General features: G+C 40.3%; 1 protein-coding gene across 1 annotated transcript in view; it reads left to right on the top strand.

Moving 5' to 3' along the window:
- The window catches only part of si:dkey-192p21.6 (heparan-alpha-glucosaminide N-acetyltransferase), a 39,473-nt gene extending 13,793 nt beyond the window's left edge, over positions 1-25,680 (top strand). Inside the window, exons 8-18 of the mRNA XM_023970566.1 lie at positions 5,255-5,331; positions 6,050-6,080; positions 7,023-7,183; positions 11,010-11,122; positions 11,338-11,459; positions 13,590-13,713; positions 13,946-14,032; positions 14,851-14,928; positions 21,486-21,556; positions 22,859-22,971; positions 23,272-25,680. Coding sequence (XP_023826334.1) covers positions 5,255-5,331; positions 6,050-6,080; positions 7,023-7,183; positions 11,010-11,122; positions 11,338-11,459; positions 13,590-13,713; positions 13,946-14,032; positions 14,851-14,928; positions 21,486-21,556; positions 22,859-22,971; positions 23,272-23,453 — 1,159 coding nt within the window. The 3' untranslated portion in view covers positions 23,454-25,680. The remainder of the gene's footprint in view (positions 1-5,254; positions 5,332-6,049; positions 6,081-7,022; positions 7,184-11,009; positions 11,123-11,337; positions 11,460-13,589; positions 13,714-13,945; positions 14,033-14,850; positions 14,929-21,485; positions 21,557-22,858; positions 22,972-23,271) is intronic.
- Positions 25,681-26,118: the final 438 nt, after the last annotated feature.

Genomic DNA, 26,118 nt, shown 5'->3' with positions numbered 1-26,118 from the left:
ATGGCTGTTTACCCAGTGGCATCTTGCCGCATTGAAAGATCTCAAGAGAGGATGCAAAACACTCAATGCACACTGTCACTGATCACCAACCCTATGCTGCACCCAGCCTGTTACGCGAATAGTGTGACAGAGGGTTGGGTACTGTGGCAGTATCAAATTTACATTGTACAATGCTGAAATTAAATAAAGATTTATTTCAAGATACTTTTATTTTTGAAAACTTGTTGTGAATAATGTTGAATAAATGTGCTAAAACGTTTTATGACTGATACCGCAACACTCATAAAGGTGTTACGACTGGTTTCATAAAGATGTTACGAATGCCTTGTATGAATGTATATTCTCTTCAAGTAAAGTTAACGGATTTTATCATATGTAATACAAAGTTACATTGGCCTGAGAAGATATACCGCTGAAACAATCTGTAACGTGTCGATGTTCTCATATTGGTTCCTGTATCAATTGAATGTCCTYTACCTCGAGACGTGCTTTATCAAAGCACAACTCGGGGCTCAAGATTAACGTTCCAATGCACCTTAGCTGGATGAGTTATGATCCAGATGCCAGTAAGTAACAACTTTTCACTGAGGAAAAGAGGCATCAGTCATCTGCCATGAAGGCTGGTACATTTTTGAAGCCAAAGGGGTTTCTTCTCCTCTGAAAGACTTTTCAGCTCATTCCTCAGACTCCACTACCATGAGTTATAGAGAACAGCTCTGTCAGCTCAGCTTTGTTTGCATTTACATTTTTCTAAAAGGATCTTGATTTTAGTCTTGTGGCACTTCTAAAAGCCTTCAGCCGTTTCACTTATTTTGAAGATTACGCTAAAGATTAGTTGTAATAAATTGAAGATGCAACAACAATTACAGCAAAACATGAATGTGTAACTTACAAATGGAACCAGGGGGCTGGGCCAATAACACGTCTCAGTAAAATATGACAAAATAGCGACATTTAACCTTTGTCACCTAAACTCACGTCATATAGCATGGTTAGGGTACCATGTTAACATTCTGGCATTCATATAATGAATAACAAAGATCGGACCCCTTGACTTTTTCCACATTTTGTTACGTTTGAGAGTTATTCTAAAATGTATTAAATACATGGTTTTCCTCATCAAGCTACACACAATACCCCATAATGACGAAGCAAAAACAGGTTTTTAGAAATGTTTGCAAATTTATAAAAAATTAAAAACTGAAATATCTTATTTGCATACGTTTTCAGACCCTTTGCTATGAGACTCGAAATTGAGCACAGGTGCATCCTGTTTCCATTGATTGTCCTTGAGATGTTTCTACAACTTGATTGGAGTCCGCCTGTGGTAAATTCAATTGATTGGGCATGATTTGGAAAGGCACACACCTGTCTTTCTAAGGTCCCACAGTTGACAGTGCATGTCAGAGCTCCGAGACAGGATTGTGTCGAGGCACAGATCTGGGGAAGGGTACCAAAACATTTCTGCAGCATTGAAGGTCCCCAAGAACACAGTGGCCTCCATCATTCTTAAATGGAAGAAGATTGGAACCACCAAGACTCTTCCTAGAGCTGGCCGCKTGGCCAAATTATGCAATCGGGGGAGAAGGGCCTTGTTCAGGGAGGTAACCAAGAACCCGATGGTCACTCTGACAGAGCTTCAGAGTTTCTCTGTGGAGATGGGAGAACCTTCCAGAAGGACAACCATCTCTGCAGCACTCCACCAATCAGACCTTTATGGTAGAGTGGCCAGACGGAAGCCACTCCTCAGTAAAAAGCACATGACAGCCCGCTTGGAGTTTGCCATAAGGCACCTAAAGGACTTTCAGCCCATGAAAAACAAGATTCTCTGGACTGATGAAACCAAGATTGAACTCTTTGTCCTGAATGCCAAGCGTCACGTCTGGAGGAAGTTTTTCAGGGACTGGGAGACTAGTCAGGATCGAGGGAAAGATGAACGGAGTAAAGTATCCTTGATGATAACCTGCTGCAGAGCACTCAGGACCTCAGACTGGGGTGAAGGTTCACCTTCCAAAAGGACAACYACCCTAAGCACACAGCCAAGACAACGCAGGAGTGTTTTTGATTTTTTTTTAATGTATACTAACCTGTTTTTGCTTTGTCATTATGGGGTATTGTGTGTAGATTGATGAGGGAATAAAAAATAAAAAAATKWATTTTAGAATAAGGCTGTAACGTAACAGAATGTGGAACAAGTCAAGCGGTCTGAATACTTTCTGGATGCACTGTATGCGCACCAATGTTATGAATAGACTTGATCGATAGGTGGATGTTTATTGAGAGGACAGTATGCTTTTCATTCTGCGCTTTGATATTTGGCCACTGAAATAAGCAGCATGACATTTCCTCTCAAGTACTAGACATTTGTTATGACTAGATTGGGTTTCCATGTACTTGATGTGGCTAGCGATAATGTAAGTAACTCAATACTCAATAGTGATTGAGTGTAGCCATCCATTTGCTTGTAGGCTAAAGAGGCGGTGTATAGAACTTAAAGCCTAATTGCTGATGCATGTAAAGAGATCAAAACCCCCAAAATGTGATGGTATTATCGTCCAAGCACATCCACAGTGGATATAATAAGTCTTAAGCCCCTTTGATTTTGTTCCACGTTTGGTTGCATTACAAAGTGGGATTGAAAAATATTTKGTTGTCTTTTTTTGTCATTGATCTACACAAAATACTCCATAATGTCTGTGAAAAGAAAATTATACAAAGGTTTACAAATTAATACAAATTAAATAGCTAAAATATAGTCATTGCATTCACCCGATTTCTTTAGTCAAGTCTAAATTAGTGCAGGAGTAAAATGTGGCTTAACAAATCACATAATAAGTTACATGGACTCACTCTGTGTGAAATAATCAGGGTTCCTCTGTCTCCCATACAAACAACATTTGTAAGGTCCCTCAGTCAAGTATTGAATTTCAAGTACRGATTCAACTACAAAGACCAAGGAGCTTTTCAAAAGCCTCATAAAGAAGGGGATTGATTGGTAGATGGCTAACAACAACAAATCAGACAGTGAATATCTCTTTAAGCGTGGTCAATTAATAATTATGCTGTGGATGACCACCCTGACACATCAAAYATACAGTTGTCCTTCTGAACTGAGCTGCAGGACAGGAAAGAAACTGCTGTAATCAGCTGTAATCACCGCAAAATGTGTTTCTAACATGTATTGATTCAGGGGGTGAATACTTTTTCATTAATCGTAAAATCTTTTTTCGAATTTTTCAAGTTGTAGTATTTTGTGTAGGTTGTTGACAAAAAATGTCAATTAAATCCATTTTAATCCCACGTTGTAATACTTGTATTTTTTTTATCCAATGATAACCACTGTATTAGTCATGACGTTGTGTCTGTGTTTTGTATAGAAGCTAGGTGGGGTTTTGTTGTCATTCACCTGTATCTGGCTGGTGTTCGTCAAACTGTTTATCACAGAATCGTTATTACTATGCTGAGGAGCTTTACCTATTCCATTTGCTGATAAAGTGGTAAAAATGACAACAATCAAGTCTATTCATATTAGGTGCTTTAACCTGACAATCATTGGAATTTGAACTAAATGAGTGAAGTGCTCATGTTTTGTATTGTAAAGTACCTTAATAATCACAATCTTTTGCCCTCTGTCACAAGCCAATTTCATAAGGCATTTGGAAGGATTAGGAATTGGTAATTTAATTTGACTAAAATGGTTCTCTCAAAGATGTAGGCCAGAGAGTCAGACACCAAATGCTTTTAATTTATAAGATTGGCAATAAGTCGTTATATTGCAGCAATTTACACAGGCCTCATCGGGAAAATGACTTAACCTTTGTCTCTGTCTCTATGACAACTAATGGACGTACTCGTTACAATCGGAATGAGGATGCATGTGACGTGTGTTTCTGTGCATGTGCGTGCATGCGTGCATGTGTGTGCATACGAGCATGAATGTATGTGTACGCGTGTGTGCTACAGAGGTCGCTTGGCTTTAATATCACTTTTGAGATGATAGTGCCAGATTCAAATCTTGTATCAGCAGGTTAGGGCTAAAAGGAGCAGTAATGTCTTCTGGTGTGCTTCTTAATTGAATCTGGGCAGAAAAACAAGCGAGGCTCAAGCTGAGGTAAACACAGTGCACCTTATCAGATCACCTCTACTGGGAGCTTGCTTTATGGTTCTCAAATAATGCTTTATTTATTCCATTAACATTYCTCATGAATCAAAAGCAGAAATTGTATTTTGTAGCTGGTGAAAGGAGCGAATCTACCATTGAGAAAGCTACAGCACTATACCTGTGAAGCAAATTTGTGCAATGTAAATGTAAATACCCATTTTCTGAAATGTGATACAAACACCCGTCTCCCTTAGCAGCTGATTCAGTGTGGTATTCCATCATGTATGCTGTGTTTCAGCGGCCCTCGCGAGCACTAAGTTATAAGTGTATCATAAATTCGAGTCAAAAGTCTTTAGTCAGCAGTCCTGCACGAGTAGATCTAGAGGCAAAGTGTTCATTTACTGAGTGATTCATTATGCTTAGATTGCATTTCCTTGTATTACGTTTCGGTGTGTGAAAATATACAGTGGTGGAAAAAGTTCCCAATTGTCATAAAGATATCTTAATAGAAAATGACTCAAGTAAAAGGGATAGTCACCCAGTTAAAGGTAAAGTATAAATCAAATCAAATTCCTTATATTAAGCAAACCAGACGGCACAATTTTCTTGTTTTTTTATTCACGGATAGCGAAGGGCACATTTCAACGCTCAGACATAATCTACAAATAAAGCATGTGTTTAGTGAGTCTGCCAGATCAGAGGCAGAAGAGATGACCAGGGATGTTCTCTTGATAAGTGTGTGAATTGGACYATTTTGCTGTCCTGCTAAGCATTCAAAATGTAAAGAGTACTTTTGGGTGTCAGGGAAAATGTATGAAGTGAAAAGTACATTCTTTTCTATAGGAATTTGTGAAGTAAAAGTTGTCAAAAATATAAATAGTAAAGTAAAGTACAGATACCCCAAAAGTAMTTTTACATAAGTACTTTACACCACTGAGAATATACCCACCCTTGGCCTTTTGATCTTTGATTCAGAAGTCATGTCTTTATTAAAAGTAAATTATGTAAAACAGAGTAGTTATGTACTGTACCAACATTTTCTTTATAATTTCATTTCATTCAGTTCACGTGTCAATGTCCAATAATAACAATGCTAGCCTACCAGCTGGTTATATGTTCAACTGAAATCTATATTCTTTTCAATATTTATAGACTTTCCCTGACAATCATGGTTTTTGTGAACTATGGAGGTGGAGGGTACTGGATATTTGAACATGCACCTTGGAATGGTTAGTATACAATTCTAACATACATCACCACACCAGACACACCAAACTCTCTCCATGATCAATTCTACTGTAAATTCAGGCTCAAACCAACAAGGAGGGCAATGGTGTAATTTCTTATCTAGGCCATCAAAGACCCTCCCAATGGATCAATAACACTAACAACCTAGGGGAAGATGAGGAGGGAGGGTTGCATGTTAAATCTTAATGGAGACTATTACCAAATGCATCTCCAACAGTATTTAAAGGCAAACTCAATTCAAGCTTCATAATAGCCCCTTCATCACACCGGCTGAATCGTATAGATTCCAATGGAAAGGCGATGGATTTTGATATAACTACGTGGCTCCGACCGTCATGGAGGTTTGGACGTTTATAAACCACTCAGTCTATAAGTCCAACTATAAAAGCAACAACAACAAAAAAACGACTTCAGGCGCATTGAATAAATGAGTACTAATCAAACGGCCAGGCTGTTTTGGAGTGGAGCCCGGTTTGTATTTCGAGTCTTGATTATCTGGATAGAAGACCGAGAACTATAGATCTTTAGTAGCCTAGTAGGTATACTGCATGGTTTTTTRCCCTCACAGTTTCTCGAACTGAATGACTATATTTAATCATGCACTTCTGACAGTATGAATACGGTCTGTCTATGTCTGTCTGCTTGGTCTATCCATCTGTATTGATCCTTGTGACCTATAAGCATGTCTCTTTGTTCCAGGTCTGACTGTGGCTGATCTTGTGATGCCTTGGTGGGTTTCACTGCAACAACTGTTAGGATCACTGTGGAATTGTTACAGGCATGAGCAGAGGAAGCTCTGACACACGCTACGAGCTAATTATGCCCCTACGTTGTGAACACGGTCAAGTAGTTCACACCGGTCACATGATCTCTGATTAGCACTGCACAGTAACTAACACTACAATAACACGCGTTTCATGACCTTTTTGTTTCAACCAATTTGATAACTCATTGACAGTGTGTGGTTAGGACTCCTTTGCTCAGACATACAGACACTTGTTTAACACTGAACATGATTGAATATTATGCGCCAAATTGTTTAGTCCCAAATGTTTATTGAACACAGAAGGGTATTGTGCAGTGATGACGCGATTAGATGCAGGGCGTCATAGTCAGGAACTTTATATGGGTGGTGTGTATCACTGTAACAGTATAGCCTATCTAGCTGAGCAATCAGTGTACATATCAGGGCAGTAATTAGGATAGACATGACAAAGAATACAGTGAATTGTAGACTTATATTTGTTATCCGGAAATGGTATTAGCCCCTTTGACCAGCAAGATTATCCTTCATCCTTCGGTATTGTAACTAATTAAAGTGATATTACACTCCAAAATCAAAGTTTGCCCAATTAAAAAAAAAAAAAAAAAAAACTCAAAATTGGTCATCTGTTTTGTAGATTCAGCTATAAGCCACAATCCAAAATGAATGGACAAGATAAGCGTCGTGTAATTTCTAGACGATGCTTATCTTGTGGTTATCTTATACATTCCTTTGCGGTTGAAGCACAGCTGGACAAACACAGTCGAAGGCGTGGGACATAGATTTATCTTGATATCAGAGTGCTTTTGAGGTAGGAAAAAATCTGTCAAACTTTGATCATCGAGTGCAATGTCCCTTTAATTGAGTTGTCTCTGAGTACTGTAATGTTTCACTGTGTGTGTCATGCAGGTTTGTGTTCATCATTGGGACGTCTGTAGTATTGGCCTTCACCTCCATGCAGAAAAAGGGAGTTAGCCGTCGGCAGCTAATACGCAAGCTAACATGGAGAACTGTGGTCCTCATCCTTATCGGCTTTTGTTTCATGAACTACTCTCCAAAGGATGGATTATGTAGGTATACACACTTTTTTTTAAACAAAAAATGTTGTTTGATTTACCAAGGAACGTCGTGAACCCTAAATCATAACCATGCATGCACCAGAAACATATGGGAGTAATGAAACATGCAATAAGTAATTCAAGTTATAAAACTAAACTCTTGCCAGTGAAGCAGTTCAGGAGCTGAATCCGTAGCAAGTCATTACAAACTTTCCCCACCAGTATCTTCCCGTTTCCATATGACCTTACCATGATGAGTTTGGAAAACTATTATTTAGATACCATTAGATACACTACATGACCAAAAGGGTGTGGACACCTGCTCGTCGAARATCTCATTCCAAAATCATGAGCATTAATATGGAGTTGGTCCCCCCCCCTTTGCTGCAATAACAGCCTCCACTCTTCTGGGAAGGCTTTCCACTAGATGTTGGAACATTGCTGCGGGGACTTGCTTCCATTCAGCCACAAGAGTATTAGTGAGGTCGGGGCACTGATGTTGGGTGATTAAGCCTGGCTCGGCGGCGGCGGCGTTCCAATTCATCCCAAAGGTGTTCAATGGGGTTGAGGTCAGGGCTCCGTGCAGGCCAGTCCAGTTCTTCCACACCGATCTCGACAAACCATTTGTGTAGCATTGTCATGCTGAAACAGGAAAGGGTCGTCCCCAAACTGTTGCCACAAAATTTGAAGCACAGAATAGTCTTGAATGCCATTGTATGCTGTAGCGTTAAGATTTCCCTTCACTGGAACTAATGGATCTAGCCTGAACCATGAAAAATAGCCCCAGACCATTATTCATCCTCCACCAAACTTTACAMTTGGCACTAAGCATTGGGGCAGATAGCGTTCTCCTGACATCCGCCAAAGCCAGATTCATCCGTCGGGCTGCCAGATGGTGAAGCGTGATTCATCAAGTGGYGGCTGCTGKGGGGAGGACGGCTCATAATAATGGCTGGAATGGAGCAAATGGAATGGCATCAAACACATGGAAACCATGGAAACCATGTGTGTTTGATGTATTCCACTCCATGAGCCCATCCTCCCTAATTAAGGTGCCACCAACATCCTGTGGATTCATCACTCCAGAGAATGCGTTTCCACTGCTTCAGAGTCCACGTGGATGTCGATTAGGGCAGCCTCCCCGCATCMSTCTTATTCAGAAATGTTTGGTTAAATGCGGAAGACACATTTCAGTRYAAYGCATTCKGTTGTACAACTGACTAGGTATCCCCCTTTCCCTTTCCCTTCCAATGGCYGGAAGCWTTATACCACTCCAGCCGATGCTTGGCATTGCGTATGGTGATCTTAGGCTTGTGTGCYGCTGCTCGGCCATTGAAACCCKTTTCATGAAGCACCTGACAAACAGTTATTGTGTTTCCAGAGGCAGTTTTGAACTCTGTAGTGAGTTCAGGTGAGGACACATTCTTTTTATGCGCTTCAGCACTCAGCGGTCCCGTTCTGTGTACTTGTGTGGCTCTGGCAGGGCAAACATTTGATGAACTGACATGTTGGAAAGGTGGCATCCTATGACGGTGCCACYTTGAAAGTCATTGAGCTCTTCAGTAAGGCTATTCTACCGCCAATGTTGTTCTATGGAGATTGGATGGCAGTGTGCTTGAAATAGCAGAATCCACTAATTTGAAGGGGTGTCCACATACATTTGTATATACAGTATATAGTGTTTCTTCATTACAAACTGTGTAGTTCAATGTTCCCTAGATCTTGTTCTTGGTCGCCATGCTAAATGCTGGAACAATTGCAATGTTTTTCTTATGTAAAGCCCCTGTTGGATTGTGATTATGAAGTCTGACAGCATAGGGTAGCGGGCAGCGGCTGGCTGCCAGAGACGTGACAGGGTTAAATGAGGAAAGCTGTCGGGACAATGTGGAGTTATTACTGTCCACGAGGGTCAGAACGGGCGCCCTTCACACATTAGCCAACCCTGGCGCTAATGGACTTTCCTGGGTGGATGTCTCTGTAACCGGGTTAAAAAATATATTGTTATTCCTCGCAGTGGGGAACACAGCATCAGGGGATATTTAACAAAAAAAAGGATTTGAGCCAAAACAACCAGTGTTGCTGTAATGGACATTTTCAACAGATAGTGTTACATGGTACCAGCTGTAGACTGTAGATGCCATGTAGTGTAAAACCTCTCATAACAAGATCATGAGTTTTACCATCAACCACGGTAGACAGTGTTGTTTTGCATCTGTCTCTCTCCGCCCTCCCCGTGAGGCCCTTGTCATGTCTAACCCTGGGTTTTATCTAATAAGGAAATTGTGGTGCTTCGATCTGTTCAATATGCATACTGCTCTTGTGGTCACATGAAGAGGTGTTGACCTATGATGTGTTTTTTACCCATTCAAAATGACCAGTCGCTTGTTAAAATGGGACGGTTAGCTTCGCTGCCGATATAAAGGTTGGTTTCAGTTTTTGGAGGTCAAGTCAGCTTTAGCTGTTATGAGGTGAATGCATGTACACTAATAGCTTAACCTACTGCGGGGTTTGGATACATTTCCAGTATTCAACTTTGATTCAAGTCCCACTCCATAAAATGTCCTTCCATTTGATTCTTCATCACTATGCTTTCTTTTATTCAGGAACCCATTTATTTCCATTTTGCAATATTTCGCCACTTCCAACCGGAAAAACTCTCTGACTTCTTTTAGAATTTTTATCTTAAAACAAGCTTATACTCAGAATATATTGATTAAAGCCATATGAGGGCTCCTGAGTGGCGCAGCGGTCTAAGGCACTGCATCTCAGTGCTAGAGGCGTCACTCCTGACCCTGGTTCGATTCCAGGCTGTATCACAACCGGCCGTGATTGGGAGTCCCAATTCCTTTTTCCCCATATTATAATATCATAATTTTCCCATCTCAATTTCTACCATGGTTATGCATAAGCATGTCATATTTCTTCTGTAAGAAACATTTCAATTTACCCCTATCCATATGGGCCAATTCCCACAAGTGTAAAGGGTTAATACTGATGCATGACTCATAAAGACCATGCAATAGCCATCATGACTAACTTCAAAGTCACTTTTGTGGATGTTTCATGCTTGCATATTGAACTTGATAATGATGAGTGTTGTGAGAGATAGCAGAGACAAGGGACCAATCTCATAGGGGTGTAACCTACGGATTTAACAAACATGTTATTAGTCACCCAAAGCGCTTCCTCCTTTCCTGTGGAAAAAGACATTTCCGCTTCTTATTTGATTTGTCCAGATCAATGATTGGGATTATATATTTTTGGAATGATCTTTGTGCCGCAAAGAGATTTTCTATTAACTAATGTGGAGATTGCCATCAATCTCTGAACTGAAGGCCATTCATGTCCTCCCCAATTTGCCTGGGCCTGGAGATAACAGAGAATCTTTGATGAGCCTTCCACCTCCCGGACACGCACCTCGACATCCGAAGACACCCATTTCCACCCATATCCTCCCTCATGGAACAGAATGATTGTGGTCGCCAAGCTGTCAATGGTTGATGCTATTCCTTTCCTGTGCAAACAGCTTAAGTCATCAGAAATAGTTATGCATCGTTTCAAGAATGTCTGTATTTCATTTTGTTATTACGTCAATGCTCAGTGTATAGCCTATAACTCCAGTATAAAAGTATAAATCCAGACAGTTGGAGCTTTTGTACTATACATGTATTTGTTGCAGTTGTTGTTGCAGGCTTATGAGGTATATGACCAAAAGTCACAGCCCAGAATATAGCCATTTCTCTGTGTTGTGTTACACTGGCTATATTACAGTGTTCTGGTCAGTGTTCTGGTCTATGATCACAGGTCTGTGTGAAGAGTCATTCTCTCTGTGTTACAGTATCTTGGTCTTGGCTGAGAATCCCTGGAGTCCTCCAGCGTCTGGGATTCACCTACTTCATACTGTCTATGATGCAGACGTTCTGTGGCTTGAGAGAGATCCCACTGAGCAGGGTGAGACTCTGACTTTGTCAAGTTTGTTTTCATCAGTAATTACACTCTGGAATGCAACCTTATAAGACCATAGAAAGTGTAGGTGGTTGCTACGCGCAGGTTTTTGCATTATGTAACACTTGGCAAGCTAGGGTGCTATTCCCTAAAATGACATCCTGCCGACTACGCCAAGTTTCATGTGGCAATTACATGAATTGTGCTTGATCTAACTGTAGAATCGCTGGTGGGACCCTGTCCAGGATGTGGTCTTGTATTGGCCAGAGTGGATCTTCATTCTTCTCCTGGAGGCATTATGGCTGTGTCTCACCTTTCTATTGCCTGTGCCTAACTGCCCCACGTAAGTCAAATGCCTGAATACACACACTCAAAAGGTTTTTCAGTTTATCATGTGATTATCATTATAAAGACCTTGATAGATTATCACTATGTGATGTACCAAATCCAATAAACAATTATCTTCTCTACAATATACAGTACCTACATTGTGGTGTCCAGATTATGACAAAGTCACACATCCATGGGATTTGGATGGGGGACTGTCCTAATATGGACACCGTATAAATAATTTTAAAGCCAAGGACTGATGACAATGAATACAATTATTTTCGATATTTATACATGCTATGGTGATGTGATATTTGGACCAGTAAACTGGGGTGATGCTGTGGCTGTGGTTGTGTCTGTGGCTGTAACTGGGCAGGTGTTAGTGTGCACTGTGCAGCATGTGTTGTGCTAGCTAGCTGGTGTTATAAGCCATTGTGATTTAAGGGTCTGTGGTTGTTGCTTCAGAGGGGATAATTAGCCAATCTCAGTCTGTCATGTACACTAAGACCAGGGCAGAGGATCCATCTTCCTCTCTCTCCTTCCTCCCTGTCTCTGTGCTCTCTGTGCTCCACTCCTATTCCTCCTTTTCAGTTTTTCTGTGCGCCTCTCTGCTTGACCCTGCCTGGCATTGTTGTGCCTCCCAAGGCAGCTGAGTATGTTTGACTAAATGTTGATTGTCAGAGTGTATGAAAACCATTTTTACTATTGTCCTTGTCTTTCTCATCCACATACACACTGTACAATATGTGTGTTGTGATTAGATGTACAGTACCAGTCAAATGTTTGGACACACTAAGGTTATTATTATAATTTTTTTTACTATTTTCTGCATTGTAGAATAATAGTGAAGACATCCAAACTATGAAATAACACATGGAATCATGTAGTAACACAAAAAGTGTTAAACAAATTCTTCAACGTAGCGACCTTTTTCCTTTATGACAGCTTTGCACACTCTTGGCATTCTCTCAACCAGCTTCACTTGGAATGCTTTTCCATCAGTCTTGAAGTGGTTCCCACATATGCTGAGCACTTGTTAGCTGTTTTTCCTTCACTCTGTGGTCCAACTCATCCAAAAACCATCTCAATTGGGTTGAGGTCAGGTGATTGTGGAGGTCAGGTCATCTGATGCAGCACTCCATCACTCTCCTTGGTCAAATAGCCCATACATAGCCTGGAGGTGTGTTTTGGGTCATTGTCCTGGTGAAAAACAAATCATAGTGCAAACCAGATGGGATGGCGTATCGGTGCAGAATGCTGTGGTAGCCATGCTGGTTAAGTGTGCCTTGAATTCTAAATAAATCACAGACAGTGTCAACAGCAAAGCACCCTCACACCATCACGCCTCCTCCTCCATACTTCACGGTGGGAAACACACATGCGGAGATCATCCGTTCACCTACTCTGCGTCTCACAAAGACACGGCGGTTGGAACCAAAAATCTCAAATTTCGACTCATCAGACCAAAGGACAAATTTCCACCGGTCTAATGTCCATAGCTCCTGTTTCTTGGCCCAAGCAAGTGTCATCTTCTTATTGGTGTCCTTTAGTAGTGGTTTCTTTGCAGTAATTTAACAATGAAGACCTGATTCACACAGTCTCCTCTGAACAGGTGATGTTGAGATGTGTCTGTTACTTGAACTCTGAAGCATTTATTTGGGCTGCAATCTGAGGTGCAGTTAACTCTAATGAACTCATCCTTTGCAGCAGAGGTAACTCTGGTAACTCCTTTTGTCTTTTTGTAGGCAGTCATTGTAAATAAGAATGTGTTCTTAACTGACTTGCCTAGTTAAATAAAGGTTAAATACAAATAAAAACGTGTTAATTGAAATGCATTCCAGGTGACTACCTCATGAAGCTGGTTGAGAGAATGCCAAGGGTGTACAAAACTGTCATCAAGGCAAAGGGTAGCTACTTTGAAGAATCTCAAATATAAAATATATTTTGGTTTGTTTAACACTGTTTTGGTTACTACATGATTCCATGTGTTATTTCATAGTTTTGATGTCTTCACTATTATTCTACAATGTAGAAAATAGTAAAAAATAAATAAAAACCCTTGAATGAGTAGGTGTGTCTAAACTTTTGACTGGTACTGTAGATGTGGCAATAGAAGACTAATCTAGGATTTTGTATCCAAAAGAGGTTATTTAGGGGCTGGTGGGATTGGGGATAATGGCCTTTATCCCAACTGTACTGGGGGAGCAGCTGGGTACATTGACAAGTGGTTATTGGGAGAAAACATCTACCATTGGCCAACATGCAAGGTAAGGAGCATTACAGTTTTCTCTCTTCTATTTTTTTATATAATATTTAAGATTTGAACACTTTTTAGGTCAGCAAATGATAAAAAGATCAACTAAAAGCAGGGAATCTAATGGCAAGCACATTGTTACAAAACATACACAAAAAAATGTTTTCACATTAGTGAAATTGCCTTTACATTAACCTGCTCCATAGGAAATGGCTTGTTAGTTCTTCTCATGTTGTGTTTTTCAGGCAATGTATCGTACTACCCAGCCCTTTGACCCAGAGGGGGTTCTGGGTACTATCAACTCCATTGTCATGGGATTCATGGGGATGCAAGTAAGCAGACCTCAAGTTTTTGACCCAATATTTTTGTACCGTTTTTACCAGATATGTACCTCAGTCGTAACTTTGAAAAAAGGCCAAAGGTTTAAGGCCCTCTTATGCATGTGTTTTCACGATATTTCAAAACCTGAATAACAAAGGTCATGTATGGATATTTCATACATTTATTCATTTCATACATTTTTTCATTTTTTTATGATTTGTCCCTGCATCATAACACTAAGGTTGAATCAGTAGTCTACTAAAATGGAGGTTGTCTCAGGGACATTTTCCCGCCTCATGTCTGCACAGCTGCTCTCCGTTACTGACACAGAATGTCGTCCGAAGGTGAGGACGGAGTTTGGGGGTCTTTAGGGTGGGAGCCTTTGAAACAACTCTTGCACTTTGATGGCGACAACGTCGTGTTAAACCGTTTTCGCAGTGGGAAGTTGCCATGCGAAAGCAGCCGCATAGCTCAATTCCCCGTGGGCGGTTAGCGCCGAGCCCTTCAGTCAGCGAGTCTCAGACGACACGCCAGGTGTCCACTCCCCTCGTCTGTGTTTGCCCATGCTAATGTCCTCAGCTGAGACATATTCATCATCACCAAATTAATCAGAGAGCGCCAGTGACTTACACGCCACATCTGGCACCAAAGGGATATAACAAACATGACCACCATACCAGAGGCACACAACAACCACATCCACTTTATGGGCCAATTTAGTTAACCGACTACATCTAACCTGTTTGAAGGATTTTCTCCTTCAAAGTATCGGTAAGGATTAAATTACCTGTATACCTAGCCTGTTTATCAGTGTCCTTTATTCCCACAGGCGGGAAAAATTCTACTTTTTTACAGGAAAAATGATGTCAGCGTCCTCTCCCGATTCCTAGTGTGGGCCATCCTCCTGGTATGTACTGTAAAGCCTCCCACATCTGTTTCGATAATATTACTGCCATTTTTAGTCTCTTTCTGCATTACTTTGGGATAAGTCAACACCACAGCCCATGATATATGTAATCATTTCCTTTCAAATAAAAATACCAAAGACCAAGCAAGACTGAAACAAATGCCTCTCCCCTACAGTCTATTGGTGGTTATATCTTAGTTTATAAGGGAAGCCACATGACGATGTGGCGTTATAAAGTAATGTAAGTCAATTGGCGTTTTAACTTTTTAGTCACTAGTTAGTCGTAACAGCTCATTAGCAGTCGGTCTGTATGGCTGTCTGTTTCCGGGCAGACATAAGCGTCTTCTGTCCCGGGGGATAGTCTCCGTCTCTCATTGCTTGGTGTGTCTCTCGTGTGTGAATTCAGAATTTACGAATCCTGCATATTAGTTTACATTAAGCTCCGGCATCATGGCAAGGAGCTCTTGTTCTCCTCTCCGTTTACTATGCTCTGCTGAAGTGTATGGTTGTACCCTACCCTAAGATTACATTGACATGAGCAGATCCTGGTTTTATGCTACAGTATAAAGCAGTATTCCTCACTACTGGTACTCAACAACTGTAGTGTGTAGACTTTTGTCCCAGTCTAAGCATAATATTGTTAGCGAACATCTGATTAGAAAAATCTACCAATCATCAAAAACCAAAGCTGAATCCATTGTTTGAGTGCTGAGCTGGAACAAACGCCTATGCACTTTGGTCCTCCAGGACCAGAAGTGAAGTACACTGGCGGTATTGACGTAAAGATTAGTCATTATGAAATAATTGTGATTCTTACATACTTTGACGGGTGATGTTACTGTTTTGGTGGGATAGTGCTGTGTGTGGGTGGTCTCAAAACAGAAAGGGATACAAGCTGGCCACTATTTCATTTGGGGGGGACTTTATCCCATGGGGAAACGGTAAGTGTTATGTGAAATGTAGACCACTCTTTTCATCTGTTTGACCCTCCACTCAAAACGAGATAGACAAATCCCATGTAGGGATTTTACGTTTAGCCTAATCATATGGACTATGTTGATTATGTCAAGAATGGGGGACATTGCATGATGCAGAGCTGGCAGAGTCACATGGCATTGGCTGTAGTTAGAGGTTCCATGTTATGGTGGAAGGGAAGGGATCTTGAGTTCCAGGACCCGGTGACCAGGGGTGGTGATGGAGAGGTTTTGGCTGGATCAGAAACCCTTTGAAGTCTCAATAAGGCAAGGAAAAACAAGGAACCAAACAGACTCAGGATGGGAATATCTTGAGGCCGCTATAAACACTGTAAAATGGAGGAGGCTTTTTGCCTTGTTTTAGAGTTGTATTAAGTCTTATTATAAATATTCAAATTTGCGTAGGTTTGATTTTCCGTTATATCATAAATGAATTATCCTTTGATGCAGATAATTATATTTGATATCATAGATTATGTTAACATGAAGCAATTATTTTGATTATTATCGAGAACAAAACAGACCCCAATTTCAGGTACAATCATACCTTTTTAAAGCAGATTGTGTAATGGGATTCAGATGCACCACCCTATAAAAAGGGGAATGTATTTGTGTGTTCTGTGAAGCAGTTCAACATCAGAGGAATTTAAATGTTATTTTCAACTCCTATGACAAATCTGTCCATTATGTTTCTTGGGTTGAATCTTATTGACTGTTATTATAGGGCGAGTAGCTTGGGGGAGCCAAAATAAATTAGATCCATTTTGTACTTCCCAGAGGCGCAGGGTGATAAAGTAAGCCACCTTCATGTAAAAACATTACCAGCCAATGTTTGCTCTATTTTGATATTTCTGTCGTACAATTTACCAGTTAGCACTAGCAGCCATGACAGTATTACAATACTCTGTACTGTATGTTATTGTTATGTTGGAGGTGTCCTATAGAATAGGCAGATATACAATATGTTGTCTTCAAAAGCTGTCTGCAGAAATAGGGATTCAAATAAGACACTGCCAATGGCAGTTGGAAGCACCGCATCGATCTGTTTTCTCATGTCAAAGAAGCTGAGGGTGTAATGCTTGTTCTGTAGAGGTGTCTTTTCTGCCTTTTTCTCTGAGTATCTCTGAGATGCTAACATGCTACAAACTAAGTCATTGCGGTAAGGAATTCTTTCCAAATAATATTTAAAAAATGGAAAATTAACAAACGTACAGAAAGATCAGTGCGAATGCCAAATTAAAGTGGAAGAACTTTGAGGCTATTAAATCTTTTCAGTCTGGAAAAACCCCAGGGCTTGATGGCATACCGGTAGAGGTATATCAAGCCTTTTTTGAAATAATAAAAGCTCCATTGTTAGATTGTTTTAACTACTCCTATAGAAATGGTAGTCTGGCAGGTACTCAGCAGGAAGGTCTGATTTCTCTATTATTAAAACAAGACCCAGATGGCAAATATAAAGACCCGGTCTATCTAAAAAACTGGAGGCCCCTTACACTTCAATGTTGTTGTAACGCTCGTCCTCCGCCTCGTCTGAAGAGGAGCATGGATCGGACCAAAACGCAGCGTGGGTTGAATACATAATGATTTATTAAAGAAAGACGAACACGAAAAAACACTTGATAAACTACAAAACAATAAACGACGTTAACAGACCTGAACTTGAGAACATATAACAAGAACGCACYAACAGGAAAGAACGCACGAACAGGAAGGAAACCACGAATGAAATAACGAAACGAACYAAAACAGTCCCGTGTGGCACAAACACTGACACAGGAACAATCACCCACAAACAAACAGTGAGAACAGCCTACCTTAATATGGTTCTCAATCAGAGGAAACGTAAAACACCTGCCCCTGATTGAGAACCATATCAGGCTAATTGAACATGAACCCAACATAGAAACACATAACATAGAATGCCCACCCCAACTCACGCCCTGACCATACTAAACAAAGACAAAACAAAGGAAATAAGGTCAGGAACGTGACAGTTGTGATGCAAAAATACAACCGAAATGCATAGCACTCAGAATTAAAAAGGTTTTACCAGGTATTGTTCATCCTGATCAGACAGGTTTTTTTACATGGACAATACATTGGAGATAATATAAGACAACTACTAGAAATAATAGAACATCATGAAACCTCTAAGAAGCCAGGAATGGTATTTATAGCAGATTTTGAAAAGGCATTTGATGAAGTAATACTGGATTTTATTTATAAATGCCTGGATTTTTTCAATTTCGGTAATTCTCTTATAAAATGGGTAAAYAATCATGTATAGCAACCCCAGGTGTAAAATAGTAAATAACGGCTACCTCTCAGAGAGTTTTGAATTGTCAAGAGGAGTTAAACAAGGGTCTCTGCTGTCACCATATCTATTCATTATGGCCATCGAAATGCTAGCTATTAAAATCAGATCCAATAACAACATTATAGGATTCGAAATCCAAGGTGTCCATGTATGCCGATGACTCAAGTTTTATAGTAAGTCCGCAAGCTAGATCACTGCAACGTCTCATTGAAGATCTAGATAACTTTTCTGTACTCTGTGGACTAAAACCTAATTATGAGTGTACAATATTACGTATTGGATCTTTAAAAAATACTACTTTTACATTACCCTGCAGTTTACCTATAAAATGYGCTGATGGTGAAGTAGACATACTTGGTATTCATATCACAAAATATATAAATAAGCTCTCCACAATGAATTTCAATAGYAKACTTATTTCGCTTTATCTGGGACGCTAAACCAGACAAAATAAAGCGTGCATATCTATATAATGAATATGAATTGGGTGGGTTGAGATMATTAAATATAAAAGCACTAAACCTCTCTCTAAAAGCTTCACTTATTCAAAAGTTTTACTTGAACCCTAAATGGTTCTCAAGTAGATTACTAAGAAAAGCTCATCCATTGTTTAAAAATGACCTTTTTGCCTTTGTGCAGATTGCCATGTCTCATTTTCGATTAATTGAAAAGTATCTCTCTTTTTCAAACAAGCATTGCAGAGCTGGCTACAATTTAAATTTAACCCCCTGAAAAGATGGAACAAATATTACAACAAATATTATGGCTGAACTCAAATGTACTGGTTAATAAAATACCTGTATTTATGGGAAATATGTTTGAAAAGGGTATTTGTTCTTAAATGATATTGTAAATTGGAATGGTAGAGTTATCAGAATTGTATGGGAAGGTCTGCTCAATCCAAGAGTACAACCAATTGATTACAGCATTACCCCAAAAATGGAGGAGGCAGGCGGCCCGCTGAGGAGGTAGGGAACTGGTCTGTCTGCCCAATATAAAGGATCAATACTGGCAGAGGAATAAAAATAGCATAAATAGGAAAGTATACCAGTTTCATTTGAGGACCAGGAGGTTGACAACTGTGCCATACAGATTGCAAAATAGTTGGGAAGAGATTTTTTATGTCCCGATTCCATGGTACACCCTGAGTTGATATATAAAACAACGCAAGATTCAAGACTTCGTGTTTTTCAGCTAAAATTATTATATAGTATTCTTGCCACCAACAAAATGTTGAATATTTGGGGCATAAAATCATCGAAGCTCTGCAGATTTTGCTGTGAGGATACAGAATCAACAGACCATTTATTTTGGTATTGCCCTCAGGTAYCCTGTTTCTGGTCTCAGGTTCAGGAATGGCTGAAAATGCATAGCATTGATCTAAAATTGACCCAAGAAATAGTACTGTTAGGAGATCTGGAGAGACCAGGTCAGTCAATTACTAATATACTAATACTCTTAGTAAAAGTATTTATCTTCAACTTGCAATCTGTGGATTCTATTCGATTAGATAGATTGAAATTGTACGTTAAACATCACAGCATAGTTGAAAGATATTTGTTGCATAGAAATCCGAAGAGGGTGGCCAGCAGAGATAGGTGGGATGGGCTGAGGGAAGCTGAGGGTTGGGATGTGGAATTGGAGACAAGTTGGAGTGGACTTCCTGTGCGGGAGATAGAATGATGGTTTTTGCATTGTTGTTTTCTGTTTTCTTCTGTCTTTTTTCTCTTTAGTTCATTCTCTTGGTTGTTGGTGCATTGGGGGGTTCTTGGGGGTGGGGAATAGAATTAACAGTATTTTTTTTCTTCTTGGGAGGGGTCTTGAATGGTTGAGGGACAGCTATTGGGGAACTGTGGGGGGTATCTTGGAGGGTTCGGGTTCATGTTTTTTTGGCCTGGTGGTAGATCTGTCAACATGCCCTTCAGCAGGGCATTGACCCTGGATGCTTCTGTGTGTCACTCTGAATGGAAGTCTGTTGGGTGACTGGTATGGTGTAGTTGTTGAGCAGTTTCACTGCAAGTATATTTTATGTTTTGGATATTCAATTAAAAATGACAAATTAAATAAAAAGTCWTTGCATTTTGGTTTTGGGTTGATGATTCACTTTTTATTGGAATTCTAGCCCATTTTACTTACAGTCACATGGAACAGTGTTACGTGTCTTTCCCCACATGGATGGTGAAAAGAGTCAAGACTGATTGACCAGCTCTTATTATTCACTTGTCTGATAAGATGTGACCTTCTAGGAGAGGTAAAGCTATACTTTAGCAGCCTCTTGTATCAGAAATATGCTCKTGACATTGGTAGTTAGCCCTTCCTGGTAAGGAGCTAATTGATACAGCCAGCCAACAACAGATACTCACAGACCAGAGGCAGTTTTCTACACAGAATCCACTTCAGGCAGACCAGGGACAGTATTATACACAGATAACACAGTTGGCGGGCGAAACGTTACGTTTGAACCTTAAAGTGAAATAAACTCCCGTGCTTTTCTTTTTTTGAGCGAGAATTTCGCCTATTCTTTCTGATACAGAGATTCAGCTACAGACAGACAGATGAGATGTTTCAATAGTGTTGTTGTGGCATGAGTTCTCTGTCTGACTGAGGGAGCCTTGATATTCCGGGGCGGCCGTGCTTCCTCATCCCAATAAAACAGCAGCCAGAGCTAATTCAAGCTCAACGATCAGGGCTGGGGAGTGAGAGATTGAAATTGAGCGATTGCCCCACATACCAGCCCGCATTCTGCCCGCCTGCATAGCCTGGAGACTCAATCTAGCCACAGCCAGGCTATTTCCACACCATCGATTCTGTCATCTATACAAATGATGGATATCCACCTAACAAGCATGTTTAGGTTCGGATCTACAGGGTTTCTTAAAGGAATGCACAAGCACAACAACAAAAAATGGAAATAAAGCTTAATTATTCATATAGGTAAATATATATATGATGCAATAAAGGTGTTTATTGATATTTGATATGCATATTTGTTTATAAGAATTGGTAGACAGAAGCATTATTCTTCTAGGCTACAKGTGCTTTACCCTGAAACCCACTACGAGCTGGGAGAGATCCAACTGTGGTAGAGGTGGATTTGAAGCGGTTGGTTTGCAGTTCTTTCGTGAGCAACCTTGTTGATCTGAGGCTCAGATAACCAGTTAATCTGACTGACTCGCTTGACTCTGTCGGCCCACGTTTTAGCAGGCCCAATACTGCTTGCTTTATCGCCTGCATCGATTTGAAATCTGTTTCATTTCCACCCTCAGGGAATCTCCGCAGCCATCCTTTCTAAGTGCACGCGAGACGAAGGATTTATACCTGTCAATAAAAACCTTTGGTAAGTGAATCCTGACCCTCTAAATCCAGTCACTTTTCCTCACAAAAGAAAGGATGAGTTTCCAGCAGGCACAAATCATGGCCTGCTAAAACACGCATTTACTTACCTCTAACGACAGATACGGCTGTAAATAATCACCCCGGCTGTCAGAGAGTGTGAGGCAAGCCGGGCGATACATCCTCCGACAAGATCACTCTTCTTCACAGCCAGGAGGAAAACAGGCTGTTTTTTACTCCCTCCCTACCCACCATCATGGCAGGAAAACTGTCCCCTAGCCAGCTCTCTGTAAAAGGTTCTACCTGGAAACACAAACGTTTTTCCTACAAGAATAGCTGATGAACCCTTTATGGTTCTAGATAGCCCCTCCCTTTCTAAAAGTGTAGAGGGACAATATGGAGTTCAGGGGACAATATTACCATGAAATGCACATACAACTRACACAGCGCTCGCTGTATTCCCACAGAGTATAAAAAGTAGGTGAATTCAATGTCTAGYCTTTCCCATCGGATGCACAAATATTTTGATGAACATTTCAATCACGGTAACGATTTTGCATGAAATATAGTATGATCACAGCCGTATATGTTATAGCTGACGTACTTCTTCCACGCTCACCCTGCATGTAATATGAATATGAATTAGTTTGATGTCATGTCAGACAGAGTACCGTTTCATCTATGGTATGTAAGCAGAATCTCCCATGATTCTCCCACATTAGCTTTTTCCTCTATAGCCATGCTCATCCTTAGCCATTATACCTGCCCTGGTTTTATAGGCAGTCCATCATGCTCAGGTTTTTGAGCTGTTGAGTATGAGTCCCTGCCAGAATGTCTGAAAGAAATTAACTCCCAGCCTTAGAGTCTTTTTTGGCCCTCCTTCAGGTGAGATAAAAGATGCCTGCTGCTGCAATGATCTGGGACATGGCCATTTTACATTTATGACGCTAATGCATCATACTAGCCTACCATACTGTACTATACAGTAGCTTAGCATCAGCAGCCAAATCTATTATGTATTTAAATGGTTACTTTGTTGTTCACGCTTTGTACTGGTCATCCAAACTCTTAATCACAAGTGGCAAGCTTCCCCGTGGAAAAGTGTACACCTAGTGCACTGCTCATACAGGTATAAAATACTGAACAGTGCATATGCATAACAGAGTGCGTTTTATTTCAAGAGAAGCCAAGAATTAGAATGACTATCTACTTGTGCAACATACAGTAGATAGATACAGGTGCAACTTTTACAACTGGGTAGCTTGTACAATAACGTGTATATGTGTTGTGCGTTCAAATACTGTAGGTCTCTGTCGTATATCACCTGCATGGGCTGTTTCTCTTTCCTCCTGCTGGGTGTCATGTATTTCATCATGGACATTAAAGGCTGGTGGGGCGGCCAACCCTTCATTTACCCAGGTAAGTGCACAGGGAAGATGGCACAGGGGTACATTGTTAAGACATTAAGGAACAAGGCAATGTGTTTCAATCCGGCAGGCAAAACTGGTCAAACCCGGTGGAAATGATGTCACCATAATGATGTAATTTCAAGCAGTTTATGATCACGTCATTTCAACCCGTTTTTCACGCTGGAAATGAATGGCAACTTTCCTAATGGGAATAATTTGCTGAAAGGCTCCCTGATTCATGCAAGCACTTTTGATAACCATGACTTTGTTTTTGGATACCTTGACTTCCTGTCTCTGTGGTGGTCTGCAGGGATGAATTCCATCTTTGTGTACGTGGGCCACTCTCTCCTGGGGTCCTACTTCCCCTTCAGCTGGGAGATGCGCTTTGTGGACAGCCACTGGGAGAAGCTGTTCCAGAGCCTGTGGGCCACCTCTCTCTGGGTCCTCATCGCTTACCTGCTATACAGGAAGAAGTTCTTTCTCAAAATCTAATAGCGSCACAATCCAACAATCCAACTCCAGTGTTTTGCTTTCATTCTGAGCCATTGTTGTGGGAATTATTGCAAATGCTTGATTGTTTATTGTTTAACTCTAAAGTGTGTTGTGATTTTAAATGCACTTTAAATACAGTTTGTTTTGATCTGATGTGAAAGTGTATAAGTGGACAATTCTGTTATCTATGTAATTCATTAAAATCTGTACAGTGGTATGTTGTATGTGGTAGACCTAACCACACTACACTCTTAGAATTAGTAGTAACTTAAGGAACCCTGGAGATCCTCAAAGAACCCATATAGCTCCTCAAGGAGCCATTGCTCGTCAATGGTTGATATTTGCACCTTCGGTTAGTTGAGGGGTTCTTGGAGGAACCTTCAATGGTTCAATGTAGCAACGGGTTCCTGGAGGAACCCTGGAGTGGAGGCGTGGCTTAGTAGGGGCATGGCTTTAAGATAGATACTTTTCTGGCCACCTGTTTAGAGTAATTGTCATTCCTGTTTATCTGTTCTGTTGTATTGTCGTCACGTCAGGGTTAAACACTGACAGTTGTGTTGCTTCAATGAAGCTAACAGAGGTATATGAGTTCCTCAAGAGCCTATGCAAATCCCAAAATTGGAATAGTTAACACTTTGTTACTATATGTCACCAGCAGTGTTAATATTGTTAATATTATATGCATAAATAGTCAAGGAAATGTTAAATTTGCAGTGTACAAACTTAACATGATGAACAGGAATTACATTTACACTAACGGGTGGCCAAAAATAACTATCTGAAAGCCACACCTCCAATCTGATAGACTGGCACCTCTACAATATATTATTAAAAAGGTTCCAAATCGAACCCCTCCCATCACAAAAAGGTTCCGTTTTGAACCTTTACACAGGGGTTCATTGAAGACCATTTTCAGAGGGGTTCCACAAGGAACCTTTTTGAACTGGAATGGTTCTGCCGGTGTTGGAACCCAAAAGTTTCTTCCAGGCACCTCTACTTCTAAGAGTGTAAAGTCTCTTCCTGATAATGGTATGGAATCGGGTCTATTTTACAGCTCAATTACTAGAAAGGGGAACTGTATTGAAAGCAGATGTCTGATTTACTGGTCTGTATGGACACCCCAGGATTTTTTTTACATGATATCAGTTCTGTTGTGCACTGAATAGAGTGATTCAATCAAATATACTGAGGTGGTACTCAACAACTTAGAGCCAGTGATTCCCCTACACCATGTTAGCCATCATGAGTCTGTTGCCATGGCCACTCCACCTCTCTTAGGCAGAGAGTGTGTGTACCATCTGCTCTCCGAGTGACAGTTTCATGTGGGTCAAGATGGACAGCTCACTAAGAAGTGCCATTAATATGAACATCACCTCTTGCACTAATACAAAATCAGGGAAATAACACCACTCAATTCGCCCACTGATATTAAAGCTGCCGAAAATGTCCCAGAGAGAAAACTATAATTTCAACTTTTTTTATTTTTTTATTTTTTWAAATCTATTCGTATTTCAAATAAATTCTGGAAAGTTCTTGGTTGAGGAGTTATATCAGTTGGCCTTGCACGAGCAAGAAAACGCTTAGTTAAGAACTAGGCCTACATTGTTCCAAGCACTCAGCTATACCTGTATTGTAAGGGTCGGTTAGCTAAATAGAATTTGATTGATTGACATTGTCTTGTGGGATTGCCATGTTCCATCTCTGCATTGCTGAGATACAAGAGGGATGTTAAGATTTAACTCCATTCCTGAGAGGACTGCTCTGAGTCAGCTCTGGGTAATTGCACTCTAAAATATTATTTCACTATGTACGGATTTATAAATGAACATGAAAAAGTGCTAAAATGGTTTAATGAACATCATTTCATAATTTGCATGTTGAATAGCTGTTCATTTTCATTCTGTCTGGCAGCCTTTTCCTGCAGTCAAATGACCAAATCWCCCTCTAGTGGCCTCATAGGTGGAATGTTATAATTTTTTAACATAATTGTATAATTATAAATGATATTTCAGTCTTCTGTGATGTATATAAAGTGTAATATTGGGATGCAAACTCAAAATGTAATACATTTCAACTCTATATCTGATATGGCATATCAGCCCATAACCATATGTATGAGGTGTATACTTTTGTTTCAAAGTAGATMTGTTTAWGACTACCAAGAAACATTCTGCGACCATGATTTAGCCCACTGCAGTAAATTCAATTGGTTGTAGTACTGAGTGTGTATGGTCTACAAAGCCTCATTTAATCCTCTTCTATTGAAGTAATGCAGTATTTTCCATCTGTGTGTAGTTGTGTAATCTTTTTAATAGCAGGTATGATTTTGTGTAACATGGAGTAGTGGTTTTGGTAATTGGTTGTAGGTTGTTTGTTCATATCACAGGAGGAGCTTCTTGCCTTCTTGAGCAAGACTCAGAAGACTGTAATTGCCTCGCAAAACACACTGCCTAGTGTGTAGTTGTAGAAATTTCAACATAAGAACATTTCAACATAAGAAAGGAGAATCAATATGCATTCCCCACACAATAATGAACGAATAAATAAACCATTAATTAGTGAGTCAGTGAATGAATGAATGGATGGATGGATGGATGGATGGATGAAAATCACAACAATATAAAAGTACAGTATTTCAAAGCAGATTTGTAAAAATGTCACAATC

This window comes from Salvelinus sp. IW2-2015, linkage group LG25 (assembly GCF_002910315.2).
Source record: "Salvelinus sp. IW2-2015 linkage group LG25, ASM291031v2, whole genome shotgun sequence".
Classification (NCBI taxonomy): domain Eukaryota; kingdom Metazoa; phylum Chordata; class Actinopteri; order Salmoniformes; family Salmonidae; genus Salvelinus; species Salvelinus sp. IW2-2015.
The sequence above is the reverse complement of the archived record's forward strand: the minus strand, read 5'-3'. Positions and strand labels throughout refer to the sequence as shown.